At 40.8% G+C, this 16,401-nt stretch overlaps 1 protein-coding gene across 1 annotated transcript in view; it reads left to right on the forward strand.

Annotated features, from left to right (window-relative positions):
• LOC127007549 (E3 ubiquitin-protein ligase MYCBP2-like) overlaps positions 1–16,401 on the forward strand; it is an 87,723-nt gene that overhangs the window by 53,003 nt on the left and 18,319 nt on the right. Inside the window, exons 43-55 of the mRNA XM_050878719.1 lie at positions 766–988; positions 1,201–1,383; positions 2,418–2,594; positions 3,879–4,085; positions 4,310–4,468; positions 4,752–4,986; positions 5,708–5,854; positions 7,400–7,516; positions 8,027–8,232; positions 11,438–11,736; positions 12,236–12,504; positions 14,008–14,255; positions 14,653–16,041. Coding sequence (XP_050734676.1) covers positions 766–988; positions 1,201–1,383; positions 2,418–2,594; positions 3,879–4,085; positions 4,310–4,468; positions 4,752–4,986; positions 5,708–5,854; positions 7,400–7,516; positions 8,027–8,232; positions 11,438–11,736; positions 12,236–12,504; positions 14,008–14,255; positions 14,653–16,041 — 3,859 coding nt within the window. The remainder of the gene's footprint in view (positions 1–765; positions 989–1,200; positions 1,384–2,417; positions 2,595–3,878; positions 4,086–4,309; positions 4,469–4,751; positions 4,987–5,707; positions 5,855–7,399; positions 7,517–8,026; positions 8,233–11,437; positions 11,737–12,235; positions 12,505–14,007; positions 14,256–14,652; positions 16,042–16,401) is intronic.

Raw genomic sequence — 16,401 nt, forward strand, 5'->3', positions numbered from 1 at the left:
CTTCTACGTCCTGTCTTTGTGCATTTATCATCCCCACAAAATAGTCTAAGTTTCCTTTATACCTTGAGGCCTTCCTTAGTTGTTTATAGTGCTTGTGTATCTCTCTCTCTCTCTCTCTCTCTCTCTCTCTCTCTCTCTCTCTCTCTCTCTCTCTCTCTCTCTCTCTCTCTCCTCTCCTCTCCTCTCCTCTCTCTCTCTCTCTCTCTCTCTCTCTCTCTCTCTCTCTCTCTCTCTCTCTCTCTCTCTCTCTCTCTCTCTCTCTCTCTCTCTCATACAAAAACAAGTTTTTGTATTGCTTAAATGCACCACAAAGATACAGTATGATGTCTTAACAAAGGTTATATACTTCATCCAGCTTGTTCTCACACCACTGTACAGGAGGTATAAGGGAAAAGGAACTGTTTAGCTCTGCCTTTGGGTTTTTAGCCTACTCTGGATGGTGAAATACTATACTATAAGTAATGCATAAATATGTATATATACCTATCTTCTATGTGATAAAGAGAGATTTTATCTTATAACTCGTAAAGGCATTCTATGCCATTTGGCTCTTTAGAATATTTATACAAGTCTTTTACTGGAATAATTTAAGGAATTCTCCTTCCCATCAAACTCTCTGTTCTGAATTTGTCTGACAGACTTCATCAATTAAAATCAGTCATTTAATTTGTTCCTTGAGAGAAAGTTGGCAAAAGAATATTTTCATTACCATTCAAAGGCTTTTTCTTTTTTAAAAATGCTCTATAGCAGGAGTTTTATCCACAGTTGCCACTCCAATGAACGGCTGTTCCTGCGCGATTTTGTGTCTTGTGCTGGTGGCACTAGTGGTGGCCGGCTGGCACGGTGGCTGCAGCCAGACTCATATGTCGATGTGCGGGCCTGTGAGGTGCTGTACAGCCGGGATGACATGCGTGCTGGCTGGCCTGCCATTGTCACAATCATTACTCGAGACCAGTACAATGAAATGGTCCATGTACCCTCCCTCAAGGTGAGTCTTTGACAATCCTCTAGCTTTAGTAGAAATCTAGAGGTAAATATTATTATAAAGTCACATAATTATCTTTTATTTATTATTAGTAATCTTTCTAGCTTAATAGGGCAGCCTAATATAATCTCCAAAGGGTCAATTGATAAAGCCAAATTTGAAATTTAAAGTTATTGTAAGATTTTTAATTAATACATTGTATCAACCTCCTGCAGGTGGAGGTTGTGGCTGTGCCTGTGACCACAGGTGAGGAAGGTAGCCAGGGAAAGCCAAGGAGAGTGAGCCAGCATGTGCCTGACAACATGACTTTTGGGGGCCACCCACAGCCCTCCCTTGATGTTCCCTACCAAGTTTCAATCAAGGACAAGATGTGTTACTGTGCAATCACTATGATCAAGGTCAGTTGGGGTAACTGTTGTGTGTGAGATCATGTTTATGCTGGCAAGTGCTTTCCTCCCTTTTTTCAGAGATTTCATTATGTCTTATTTATATGTAAATATACCAGGCTTTATCATATATAGATACACCATAATGATCAATAATTAATTGTTTATGATGGGAACCTGACATGTTCAAGTATTCCATTACTAACATGAAAACTGTCAAACATTTTGTTAAGGTATTTCCCATGCTTTTGGATTATAACATAAAAGTAGAATTAGAGACTCACTGTAGCTGTGCCTTGCATCAGCACTCATCTCCATCACTTCAGCTCTTGAGCCTGTGATGGGTAAGAACCCATTACCTAGGTACACAGAGTTAGTGTGACATACAAGTTACCACAGTTTTTCTCAGGTAACCATATATCAACCAGCCCCAAAGGGAGGATGAACAGCTGGATAAGCTAGGTCCTAACTGCCCCAGCCCAGAATCAAACCTCATATTTGTTGTCCACCCCTCCTGTACTCCATATATCCAGATTGTTGTCATAGGTAAGGTTGTTGAATAACATATATGTGATTGTCAGATTGACAGCAGTCTACAGTGTTCAGCCATCAGTATGACTCGGACAGGAAACCACCCCATACTATGCTTCTGCCTCTTGACCTCTCCCCTACGGTTTCAAATAATTTGAATAAATCAACTCCTTGTGCCCCATTATGTATTGTCCTGGGTGTCTGGAAGAATATCTCAGGACATACTATGTAGTGCTTTGTCCAGGGTTCCTGGGAGAATATCACAGGGCGAAAAACTTTTTTTGACAATAAATCCCTAGCAATTAACAGTTTGAATATGACATATGGTAAAGCCTGAAGATAAATCCTGCAAGCCTTGATAGTACTTCAGTGTGGAAGGGGTTAAAAGCATCATCTGAATTTATTATTTGTTCTTTTGCCAATGACCGTCATTTAATACATGTATGTGTTTTCATGTCAGACATCTCACCCTAACAACCCATTTTTACAAGTATTCTATATACATTTTTTAACAGGCCTATGAAAATTACTCCTTTGAGGAACTTCGTTATATGTCTCCTGCCATGCGGCGACCCACCGAAAATATGTTAGTGCGCAGTAATAATGATGGCACTTACTCCTGCAATTGGACCCCGGGTGCCACTGGCTGGTACTCCCTTCATGTAACCATTGATAGCTATCAGCTTGAAGAGGTGAGGTTCCAACTTGTTGCCAGATGGTTTAAATATGATCTAGGTATTTTTTTTAATTTCATTTCCTGACTACTCTTCATCATCATGAACACTGCAGTCATATCACCTCCCCTTTTTCATTTAGGGATTGCAGCCCCGACTTCTTTGTATGTGTGTGCATGTTTTTCTTAATTATAGTATGTACCCAGTTTGATTGGTTTTATTGTATTTTCAGTTGATGTAATTAATATTCTGCCTCAATTTTGTGTAAACAAAGAAGACAAATAGGGTATTTTGTGTCAAAGGAATGGTGGGACATGATAATTATAGATGGATAGGTAGGAAAAAGTAGACCTACAAGCATAAAGAAAATTGGCTTTGTTTTAATTTGATAAACAGGCATTTTTGTAGCATAATGTAGTACAGTGGAACCTCGGTTTTCGTGGTTAACCATTCAAAAAAGTCTGACGAAAACCGAATGTACGAAAACTGAAGCAATATTTCCCATAAGAAATAATGTAAAGCCAATTAATCCGTTCCAGACACCCATAAATATTAACAAAAAATACAATCATAGAGAATAACTATAGTTTTACATACATAAAACAATGAGAAATAAATATAAATGACTAATGAAATGGATAAATAAACATTTAACATCACTTTTACCTTTACTGAAGACTCTTGTTGGCGTGTGAAAGACGGCGAGGAGGGAAGAGGGAGGAGAAGTTATTGTTTGGAAAAGGAATCCCCCTCCATAAGCACTTCATGTATCAAGGCACTGTGTGGGGTTACTTCCCTATCACTTGAAAACCAAAGTCTTATAAACGTGTTTGTATCTGTAATTTTTTTTCTCGTATTCGGGTCAAGGTGGACTGAAATTCACGTATTTTATGCCAATGAGAATATACTAGTACTTCATCGTGCATAAATGACAATGTAATTCCTAATTATGTCCCAAGGGAAAGGTTCAAGGGAGGTCTGGAGATACCTTGGAAATGCTAAGTTTTCCTTCGAAGATGATGTTGGGAGACGAGCATATGGCTGTGAGTCACGAACGCATGGGATGCTTTGTGTGGGCGCTTGATTCCGAGAAATGGGTGCCTGAGTCACGTGGGCAGGCGGACGAGTTTGGTATGGACCATTTTCAACTGCTCGAAAACCGAGCGGACGTACGAAAACTGGGACAAAATTTCGACAAAAAAAACTCATTGAAAACCAAATCATATGAATACTAGGGCATACGAAAAATAAGGTTTGACTGTATAATGATTATTACTTATAGTTCACCATTATCTTCTCCAGACTTATAAAATGGAGGTGAAAGAACCACCTCAAGGAGTGACGCCACCTGTTCAAAGTACTGTGCGCCGATCTTCCCAGCAACCATCTCGTCTCCGTAAGTTCGTCTTGCAGAATAGTGCTGGCCTGCGCATTCGTACCCACCCTTCTCTACAGAGTGAGCAAGTTGGGACAGTGCACGTGAATGGCACCATTGCCTTCGTGGATGAGGTGAGGAGCTACGGTAGTGAACCTCTTGTAGTTTGTCACATATAGATTCTCTGTTTAAGTGCTAAGTTCGAAGGACATTCATTCAACAGATTTTCTATCCAGGAGACATATATCACATTATGTTTCTTTATCTTTGCAAATTCTTCCTCTTCACACATTTTTTCTTTTCCTTCATTCCTTCACTCTTCATTACCTTTTTTCCTTAATTTCTTCCTATTCTTTAGGTCCACAACAGTGATGGGGTGTGGCTGCGACTGAGCCCTGAAAGCATGCGGCAGTACTGCATCACATCCCACTCTGAGGCCTGGTGTCTCCAGTACAACCAGCACCTTGGCAAGACTTTACTGGTGCCACTTGACCACCCCAAGACCATACTTGATCAGGTAGTGGTCAAAGGAGTAACATGAAAGTAGTAGATATCTGTCTTTGATTTCACATTTCATTTGTTTACTTTTGGTTGAAATTTGATTTTTTTATTATATTATCTTTTTGGAGGGAGACATTATTATTTGAGATACATAGTCATTGGATAGTGAATTCCAGAAAGAGAAAGTAAGGGGAAGTAAGCCTTTTTTCTGTTATGTTATTTTGCTTTGGAAAAATCTTGTTTAATCTTTTTCTTCATAAAGCATAATGCATATAAAACTCCCCTCTATCCTTTCATAGGTGATAACAGATACTATCAGTCGACGTCGCACTGGCAGCTCACGGCGAGAGACATCCATGCCAGGGGTGGAAGGGGCCGATGGGACTGTTGGGGGAGCTGGCATGTACACAGTGGTGAAATGTGGTGCTTCAGGACACAACATTCGCAGCCAGCCTAGCCTGAAGGCCCCCCCAGTAGGGATGTTGGTGCTGGGGAACATCATCACTGCAGACTGTGACACCAAGAACATTGATGGTGAGGGCATGGCTAGAAGTGGTACTTTTACCTGTCCACTGCACATGGCACGGATTTGGCTTTCACTGGTAGCCTGGTAACATATACTCCCAGGTCTTTCTCTGCCTCTGTGGTGGGTAGTGGAGTGTTTCCCATTTTGTATTGGTATGCTGAATTTCCCATCCCAAGGTGCATGACTTTACATTTTTCTTCACTGAATTGTAGCAGCCACTTTTTGCTCCAGTCCTGTAGCTTGAAGATGTCTTCTTGTAGGAAATCTGCAGTCAAGGGGTTAATGCATGGATGTTTTTTTTCCATAACATGACTTAAAGTTCTTTCTCAGTCAGAGAAGTAAAATGCTTTGTAAATTAGCTTATGATAAATTTTATTATTTAAAAATTTATAAAAATATAGATCGTGTAATCTTAATGGTTCAGTAATTTGATCAGGAAGTTATTTATCATTCTATTCTGCATGGTAATGATTCCCACTATACTATAACTAATGCTTAAGAATTCTGCTACATTCCTTGCTAGATTCGTGGTAATCAAGGATCCAACTCCATGTTCTTTCCTATATCTGCAAGACCTTTGTGGGACTAGATATGTCCATCGGACCTCACCTGCCTCACCTTTCCTCCTGATTAGTGTCACACATGATAAAAAAACAAATTTAGAGGAACTTCTGCAAATTGATGATTGGAAATGAACACCAGCAAACACAAAACATTCCTCTCTGGCAGGCACATGGGTTCGCCTAGACTCAGAGAGCACACGCAAGTACTGCTTCACTGATGGGGAGGCATGGTCCTTAGCTGTGTCTCGTGGCCACACTCTTTACCTGCAGCGTTCCCACTCCCATAGTCATCCATACATGTCATGTGTCTCAGGTATGTGATATTAGGGACAGTGGGGATTCATAGAAAATAATTTGACTGTTTTAATTATTTCAAATTTATTTTCCATTTAAGAAAAAAAATAGGCCAGAAAACTTAGTTTCAGACAAGATTATCATAACAGGTGAACATTGCTTTACAAGCAGATTACATTCCTGAGAAATGTTCCAGGACCCCTATTTTCCCCCATTCACCCTTATGAACCTTCTTTTTGCTGAAGCTGATTCAATATTTGCGTATTTCATGACTCCCTAACCCTTAATTTACAGCTACATCTCTACATCTTTAAAACAACACAATAATAAGGTGACTCATTTTGTTTCCTGGTCAGAGTGTAACATTATTTGACAACTTATTTATAGAAAATGTAGAGTGTTCAGTTTTTTTGTTTTAGTATATAAAAATGATGAATAGGCAATTTCACAGAGCTACACCTCTTCCCACAATGTAAAAGGGTGCTCCCTTCAAGACAGTACTTAATCCAAGGAGGTGAGGACAGTTTGAGTATCGAGAAAACACTTGGGCACTTAGTAATCACCACAATGAATACAGCAGTAAGTACATACTCTGAAAGACTGAAATATCAGTAATACTTTTTGTACACAATTCAGTCTAGTGGTTGGTGAATTTTTTATCTAAATAAATAAAAATAATATAATCAAAATTGTAAATTGAAAAATTTTCAGTTGATGGGGACAGTGGTGGGCACTCGATAACTTGACCCAGACTTCGATAACGATACCTCAATAACCTTTTTCGATTACGGCGACTTTGATAACGATTACTCAATAACTTTCAATAACCAAATCGGTGACTTCGATAACGTGATAACGATAACAATAACTAGCAGTTTCTACGAACACAACAAAAAAATTTAAATAATGCTCATTTTTGCTTCTAAATAATATTTTAACCCATTCTTTCATAAAATACCATTATTACTCAGTTGTTTACCTAAAATAGGAAGTCTTAAACAGTAAAAAAATTGTATTTTTTAATATAATATATAATAAACACGAAACAAACAAAAAACTATACACAAACTAGGAAAAAACATCTACCTCCTCAGGGATCTCAAACTGCAGCAGGTGCTTGTTGCCCTTCAGCTCCAGCCTCCAGCCTCCTGCTCCAGCCAATCATGCACAAGCCTCAAGGCCACTCACTCTACTCTTTCGCCATCTCTGTTGTTGATTCCTGCTCTCTAATTTTTGTAATTTAAAGTCATATTTATGTGAATTTTTATGTCACCATGAGTCATAGCATTAGTAACAATGAGGGTAAACCCACTCTGCATCCTCAGAAGGGGTTAAAAAGCCTGAGAAGTTGAAGAAATCAGTGGCAAAGAAAAAAAAAGAGACTCAGGTCAAGAGTATGTAAGTCCTTACACCAAAAAGACACTGACTCGAAACGCCCACCACTGGATGGGGAGCACTCTACATAGGTGCAGATACCACATTAGTTAGGTAAATATTTATGCTTTTCCATTAAAAGACATGCTGAACCTCTTTTTTTTTTCTTCTTTTTCTTCTTCTTTTTCAGACCCAAACAATTTTGGCAGTCAGGGTTTTGACTTCACTCAAGCTCAAACCAGCCCAGTGTTTCGTCCCTTTCAGCAGCCAGCAGCAGGGGGTGATCCATTTGTCTTTGGTGCCATAAGTGAGTGTGTTCTCTTCTCAGTTTGATTTAAATTTAGCCAAAACATGTGTTCCTATTACAACAGTGACTCCTCTTTTTTTTTCCAAATGTTCCAGGTCCTTGGTGTGTTCATGAGCTAGTAGCAGTGCAAAAAGCAAGCTAGAGTTTAGGGGGAATCTTATTCAGCAAATGTAAAATCGGCCTCTAGCTAACCTCTGCACCCTGTGGTTATAGCCCTGAAGGGGTAATGGAGAGTATTGCCAAACACTTTCTTTATGACTTTAATTTCTTTATATATTACAACTCGTTTTCGACAGTATGGTAAATTTGAATAAAACTGTCAACAAAGACTGGTAGAAGGTAAAAGGGCAAAACAGACATCTCATACATGCCTGCAAGAGTGCTGCTCATATAAAGGTGATAGAGGGAGCCAGAAAGCTAATACCAGTTTAGAATGAGAGGTGTCTTGATACTCCCTTCTTGAGAGTTTGTCGTAAGGTTCATTTGTCCTGAGTAAACTACTTCTTGCAGCTCGGGGCCGGGGTGATGGCAGCAGCAGCAGTGGTGGAGGCCAGGCCATTGGGAGGGGAGGAGACGTCCCTCACAAGTCACTCCAACACCAGATGGTCGACATAAACACCATGACGGATGAGCCTGAGGTGGCAGGAGCTTCAACCACCACCACCACTTCTTCCTCCACATCTGCTCCTTCCAACACATCCACCAAACAGCAGCAGGTAAAGATGAAAGCTGCCTCCTCCTCTCCTTTTTTCTTCCTCTTCCTTCTTCTTCTTTTTCCTTTTCCTTTTCCTTGTCTTCGTCTTCTTCTCTTCCTCTTATTATTATTATTATTATTATTATTATTATTATTATTATTATTATTATTATTATTATTATTATTTTTATTATTATTATTATTATTATTATTATTATTATTATTATTAATATTGTTATTATTATTTTTTTTTTATTATTATTATTATTATTACTATTGTTGTTGTTCCAACAGTTTTTCTCTTCCATTTGTCTTCTTCACTCATTTTCTTCTTCGTCTTCCCTCTTATACTGTGGAACCTTGGTTGCTGAACGACTCATCTCCAATAAATCAGTTTCTGAACATATTTTTCTGAACAAAAACTGCACTGGTTTCTGCCGAGTGGCCTAAGACTACCCACATGCTGTCCAGAAGACCACCTATCAACCTAGACTTTAGATCATAGGATCGAAGATGAGCTCTAGGGGGGCAGCATTAGCCAATGCAAGATGGCACCACTATAAACACTTGCCTGCGCCATGACGTGCTGAGGCCAACCATCAGGCCTCATCAAGAAAGCCTACCGGCACCATAGGCGAATACTTAAAAAAAAAAAAAAATAAATAAATAAATAAATAAAAAATCTCAATTCTTGAACAGGCAAGCCAATAACCATGTGCTCTGTGAGCTGAAGTGTACAGCAAGAGAGAGTCAGTTTATTTTGCAACCTTCACTCAATGCCTACGTGGCCTATGTGGTTACGCTAAGAGTAGCTGGGGGTGACACTGATTAACCCCCCTGCCCCCCTGCCTAGTTCCTGCTTCCCTGCCACACCCCCTTGGACACAGTGGTCACCCTCACACCCACTGGGGACAACACCAGCAACACTTCCCTGCCACTAATGTGGACAATAGTTGGTTCACCCAAGTCTGATTATTGTGCTCTGGCACCCTGCTGTCCCACAGCATGTCCAATTTTGTGGTTAATGTATGATAGACTATGCATAGGAAACAGTCATCAGAATCAATAATATGCAGGTAACAAAAACAGATGCAATCAATTATAGTCGATTTTTATTTAAATATTATTTGTACTGTTGCAAACAGCTGTTTTGCTCATATACAAGATCACTTATTATAATTATTAAACAGCCATGGCGTTGTCCATCACTGAGGAAATTAGCAGGCTTTATATTAACGAAATAGCTGTTTGTGACAGTACTAATATTTTTTAACTCAAAATCGACTATAATTGATAGTATTTGTTATTATTGCTTGCTTATTATTGACACTGATGAATGTTTCCTATGCGTAGGCTATCATATATTATCCCCACAATCAGACATGCCATGTAACAGCAGACTGCCAGAGCATGATATTGCACACCACAGATTTGGGCCAACTAACTCTAGCCTGAACACACAAATTTGTGGCTGACACCAAACTCATACATCAATCCCAATAACTAGGATGTTTCACTCACTATCCTGAAACTTGAAGGAAATGCAAAAATCTTGACATGATCAAGGGGTGTGTAGGCCACCACAGGGCTCCTATGATCAAAGTGAAACACACAAGACAGGGAGGATACGAGAGGTGGTAAGCCAGACAGGACTTAGCCATCACCCTACTCTTTCCAATTTTTTATGCCCCTCTAGGCACACACACAGACAACCCTTTATTGGAAACAGCAATCGTTCAGTGAAGCATTCATAGAAAGTAAGGAGATGCAGCAGAGGTGACCCTGGCTGCACTCATCTGACTATGGGCCGCTTTCACAGTTGTTTTATTTGTTTCGATCGTTGCCAATGGCGGCGATCGACGCTTTAGAATTTCCTATTAAAACTGGCCGATGGGGTAGTGGCGGCTGTGGGGTTAGCTTAGCCCCGCACCTTACCACACACTCTCAACACCTCTCGCTTCCTCTGCAGCCGCCATTACCCCATATGCTAGTTTCACGTGGAAAGCTATAATGTCGATCGGCACCATTGGTAACAATCAAAACAAACAAAATGACTATGAAAGCGGCCCTTTGACATGCCCTTTGTTTACAATCCCCCACCCCACCCTCTTCAACCCCTGCACCATGACTCAATGCCAGCTAGGTGTTTGGCTCATGCCACTATCTTGGCAAAACTTGTTTCAGGTATGTTTCATAATGTTGCACAATGTTGCATGTCTCATGGGTCAACTGGATGAAGAGCTGATGTTTTTATAACATGGACTTCCCCTTCCAAACAATAACATCTCTCCCCTTCTCTTCCTCACCATCTTCCACTTATGCCATCAACTCTTCTGTACAGATAAAGTGAAGTTAAACTTTCATTTTACCTATTTATTTTGTTTATTTTGTTTGTGAAAGATTTAATGATTTTAATTGTTTTGTATATGAATTTATGCATGAGGTACTGTTATAAAGGCTTAAATAAGCAATCATATTGGGTTCAGGAACACATTAATCCATTCAACATGAATTCTTAAATATGGTATCAGTTTTTTTTTTTTTTTTTTTTTTTTTAATCAGTTTTCAAACAGCCTTTAGGAACAAATTAAGTTCAAGAACCAAGGTTCCACTGTATGTAAAATGTAGGTAAGTGACATCTCCCTTCTGATGTCTTCTCTGCTATCATCTGCTAAGCATTCATCCTCTGTGTGTGAGCGGGGGTGGGTGTGCTTATATGTATGTGTGTCTTCTGTCATCTCTATTTGGCACTCACTAGTATTTGTGTCAGTAGTATGTTTACATATGTACATTTTTTTTGCCTACAGTACTTGAATTATAAACTAAATCTTAATGTTTTTAGTTAACAGTATTTTGACAAACATTTTATATTTTGTCAAATCTGTAATCCTGAGTCTTTTACACATTCTACTTAGTAAGTCAGTTTAATGTCTTCCACAATTTTGTAGTAAATGTAACTGTGGGGACTGGTGCATATATCCACAGTTATATAAAGTTAAAATATTTTTGCCTGAAACTTACAGCAAAACACATGAGAATATTTACATTTTCCTCCCTATTCTTTGTTGTCTTGTCAGACTACTCTGGTAAACCTATCAGATGTGGGTGACAGTCCATGTAGCTTGTCCCTATCACTGATGTCATAACCATATGTCATCTTATACACTGTACATAGTGCCCTCCCCTCCCCCCAATGCTAGTTCAAAGTTGACCTACACATCTCACAGCACCGTGGGAAATTCTCTGTTTTGCATCGGTGGCTCAAGGAGGAACAACACAAGGGTTCATCATCCTCTTCACTACTCACTCCACATGGCCAACAGCTTACCCAGCAGCAGCAGCAGCAGCAGATAGGGCAGCAGGCAGGGCAGCAGCAGCAGCAGCAGCAGATGGGACAGCAGCTCTCTTACCACCCTCCACAACAGCAGCAGCAGCAGGCACATCAACTGACACCTTCACAGTCTGCACAGCTTGGGGAAAGGAAGCATGAGAAGAAGCCACAGCAGACACAGCAGCTGAGTGTTAGGTGAGGAAAAAAAAATTCACAATCGAGAATTTAAGCATACCATAAAGTCTCCATGTTAGCTGGTTCTGGTATTTCTGAATAGCTATGTTATAACTGTAGCCTAATACCAGTTTTACATTTAAAATATTGTACTCTCCTTTGCATAGTACCAGACATTAGTAAGTGCACCATCCTTTGCATACCACCCACAGAATAATGAGTGTACCCTCCTCCCTGTACCCATAAAAGTTAAGGCACAGAACCCCTCACACAGTCCTTATGAAATATCAAATGTACCACCCCACTACAGTACCTCAAATAATGTAAGTTTATCATTCCCTACACTCTCCCAAATCAGCATATCATCCCATGTATCCCCAGAGAATATGAGCATACCATCTGCACTCTCTCAGAATGGTATACAGGTTCCTCATCCACTAGCAGTTAAGTTCTACCATTAATGTTTCCATGGAGCTGCAGCAATGCATTATCCTCACGGTGCTTTCCTTTCTGCCAACAGTGCCCCCCAGTGCAGCTTGTCCCGTGACGTCCCACCGGAGCTACAGGGAGTGTCAGTTAAGGATCTAGTCAAAGCTATAGGGGAGTCCCGGGCCAATGGAAATGGAGCCACGCCTCCCCGTACACCCCCAGCCACCCCAAAGCGACTCTCTCGTTCCTCCAGCCCTCGTGCAGCTGGCGTTGGGGCATCAGGGAGCAGCACCATGATCTCTGCGTCTGGTACATCACCTCGCCAGATATCTCGCTCCTCTAGCCCTGTACCCATCCCAGGTGAGGACACCAAACATAGTAATGTCATCTTCATGTGTCATCTCATAAATTACTGCTATCTTTTTTCCCCCTTTTTATTAACTTTTCATGCATGTGTGTAGGAATCCATGAAAATCTGGAAAATAAAATTCAGCTACCAATTAAATATTACTTGAAGGAATAGAGTTAAAAGTATAATGATTATTTCCCTAAAGCATATTCTGCTATAGTCCATCGACTCTAACTTGAGCCCTGTGGCTTGGCCCAGGGAAACCCCCATGGTTTACAGATCTAGCGATGACCTGCACATGGCGATCTGTCTCACTGGTAGTCTGTACATTATCTATTTATGGAATATATATATATATATATATATATATATATATATATATATATATATATATATATATATATATATATATATATATATATATATATATATCCAAAAGTGGATTATCCGAAAAAGGATTATCCGAAATTGATCTAGATAATGCAATTAAAAAATGAATATACTTTCTAATACGTTTGCGAAATAATCAATGTATTAGACAACTACTGCACGACTACTCTCACACTCTCTCAACAAACGAGCACAACAAACCTCCCTCTCCTCACATGCCATTCCCTTTCCCCAACATACGTCGCCTTGCAAGCTTGCACAACCATTCACCACAGCACCAATTCAGATCTGCAACGCTCACAGTATCAACATATCACATGTTTTAAGCGTACTACTTTGTTTAGCGTGGCGTGTGTTTTGTTGGTTTCAAAAAAAAAAAGCGGCGAAAAAAAAAATGGCGATCAAAATGGCGAAATGGCCATAAACCGGATTAAAAAAAAAGGAAGCTTATCTTCCCCCTTTCATTTTCCATTGTTTTACTGTATATATATATACTCATAATACGACTGCATGGTGTTATGAATGGCTTTGGATTAGAAGGAAAAACAATGACTCAGTAAACCTTCCATATCACTTGACAACATGGCTCATGCGACGTTACTGCCAGACGGACCTTGGCAACAGGCGCCAGGCCGCACCATTCAGCGTTCACCCACAATGGACAACTCAAGAAGATCTCACTCTTGCGCCCTGCACAGCCATGCAAAAAAAGAGAGAGAGAGAGAGAGAGAGAGAGAGAGAGAGAGAGAGAGAGAGAGAGAGAGAGAGAGAGAGAGAGAGAGAGACCCCCTCTGAGGAGAGTAATGGAGTGATGTGGCACCAGCGCAGTCTTGTGGGGAATCCCTGAGTAGCGCCCAAGGGCTCAAGTTAAAATCGATAGACTATAATTACATCATCAGTTGTAGAGAGTAGCATAGGTCACATACACATGCTTGTAAAGAGATATCTTAAGTTGATCAGTAACTTATGTCTTTTCCTTATGGTCCAGTACATATTTGCTTTTGAAGAGCACAAAAAAGTGATGATGCAATAGACAGCATACATAAGCTGATCCATACATAAAAGGACACAGATCAATTTTTTATCCCAGTTAAAAAAACAACTAACATAACCATTTTCAACAGGCCGGGGAAGGGAGAGTGCCAGCAGCTCTCCTCTCCACAGCTCTCCTCGGGCCACTGGAGTGTCTCCCTTGGTTTCTGGGATGGGTGCCCTTGGGGAGAGAGCAGCCAGCAGCCCCCCCTCAGCCATCCGTAGTGCTAATGACTCCCTCAGTGACACAAGTGTCTTTGTGTCTAGCCTCACCCAAGACATGTCCCACTCACCCAGTGTTTCTTCCCTGCCCACCTCCACACCCAGCACTCCAAGAAGGGTGAGCACATTGGCTTGTCCTCATTTTTATCTAACTACTGCTGGCACCCAAAATATTTAATTTACTGTTTTGCAAACCATCCTTACATAATCTAGCCCTTCTACTCTCCCACCCTTCATCTCTTGCAAACATTAAAACATTATCCTCACATTTAAAGGGTGCCCACCCCTTGCTTCAGCTGAATGGACCATTTTTATATATTATTTCTGGCATGCATCTCACTTTGCAATGAATTCTCACTGATAAGTGTTTATGATAGTGGTTTGTTCATCTTTAGGAATATCCATTTAAATAAATTACCTCTAGGAAACAGTTTATGAAACTCTTAGGCTTTATCTCTAAAACTTACAGGGCATAAGAAAAGCATCCATCTTAAAGATGTGCCTTCTTTTTCTAGGAACCATTTAGCAGTACATCCAAAACAGTAACCCAGACAGCCACGCAAACCAGTCCTGAAGGAGTGAAATTCAACATTGGCTCCACTGGCTCCAGAGAGGAAAACATGCGTCTTTCTCCCAAAATGACCCGCAAGGACCGCTCAGGGAAGCCTCACAGGGGGAAGCGGGAACATGTGGTATCTCCAGCCTCGTCCCAGCGTGAGAAGCCAGGACCCAGCAGGGATAAGGTGAAAGAAGCCATGAGTCCCTCTGTGGCTGAATGTCTAAGGGCCATCTTTGCTGCCTTCTTATGGCATGAGGGCATTGTCCATGATGCCATGGCATGTGCCTCATACATCAAGTTTCATCCAGATTTGACCAAGCAAGGCACCTTCCACTGGAAATCCCCAGCTGCATCAGGAGCAAAGACTGAAAAATTGACCAAGGAGCAAAAGGCACGACAGCGTCACTCTGTAGAGGTGAGCACCTACAGCTATCTCAACAATGTGACACTGCAGAACACTGATGACCTGCTCAAGCCTGGCACCAATGCCAACATCAATGAAGTGACACACCTTACTGAGAGCAGTGGAGAAGACACATCAGGCCGAGCTTCTACAAGTTATGCTCAGGGATCTTCTGGTCAAAAGCTTGCCACAGTTATGGAGGGTGGGCCAGGCACAGATCCCCCTGACCTGCCACCTGTCTTGCGCCATGTGGTGCTGCTGTGGGAGGAACTCACCTCCAGCTGTCTGAAGGCTGTGGCACAGCAGATCATCCTCCCGTCCCCCACCGTCCCTGCTCGTCTCAAGAAAGCTGACAAAGTGAAAGAAAAAGGTGACCGTGAGAAAAAGAAGCACAAGAAAAAATCTTCCTCCAGCAGCAGCATACCCATGTTTGGTGCTGAGGCAGCAGCTGCAGCAGCAGGGGAAGAAGAGGATGGTGTGTGTGAACTGTGTGGTTGCAATGTTCCTTCAGAGAGCTCTGAACAGCATTTCCGGACAGTCCATCCAGGGTGTGGTGCATCCTCCAAGGGCTGTGGCTATGTGGGTACACGCTGGAAAGTGTTCCCCACCAAGGACCGAGTGTCACAGCCCTGTGGTGAGGCAGTGCGGGGCTGCTTCCACATGTGCTGGAGCTGCCGCAACAGACACAAAGGCCAATTTAGTCAATTTGCTGGCAACAAATCTAGCAATGGGAAGTCAAAAAGAAAATCCAATAGTAAACTGCTCTCTCCATTACCCCAACTAGATGCCCATGTAATTATGAGAAATAATGCCATGTTCCTATTAGATCTGGCAAGTGCAGCAGCGCCAGCATTGCTCAACCGCACCCACCTGCTGAGACGCTCCCCCTGTGTCATGCCTTGTGTATCAGAACTCAGCCCAGACAACAGCCCTTTCCCCAAGGTGAGTCAGAACATTGCAAAGATGGATTACTTCAAGGTATATAAAAAATTCAAAGAGGATTTTATGCAATGAAAATGCAGGATCAATTTTCTGAGTATATATATATATATATATATATATATATATATATATATATATATATATATATATATATATATATATATATATATAGATAGATAGATAGATAGATAGATAGATAGATAGATAGATAGATAGATAGATAGATAGATAGATAGATATACAGTATATATAGAGAGAGAGAGATTTTTTTTTTTTTTTTTTTTTTTTTTTTTTTTTTTCAAAGCATGTTAATTCAAATTAGAATGACACTCACAAATTGACCAGGTACCTCATCATAGT

This window comes from Eriocheir sinensis, chromosome 35 (genome assembly GCF_024679095.1).
Source record: "Eriocheir sinensis breed Jianghai 21 chromosome 35, ASM2467909v1, whole genome shotgun sequence".
Taxonomy (NCBI): domain Eukaryota; kingdom Metazoa; phylum Arthropoda; class Malacostraca; order Decapoda; family Varunidae; genus Eriocheir; species Eriocheir sinensis.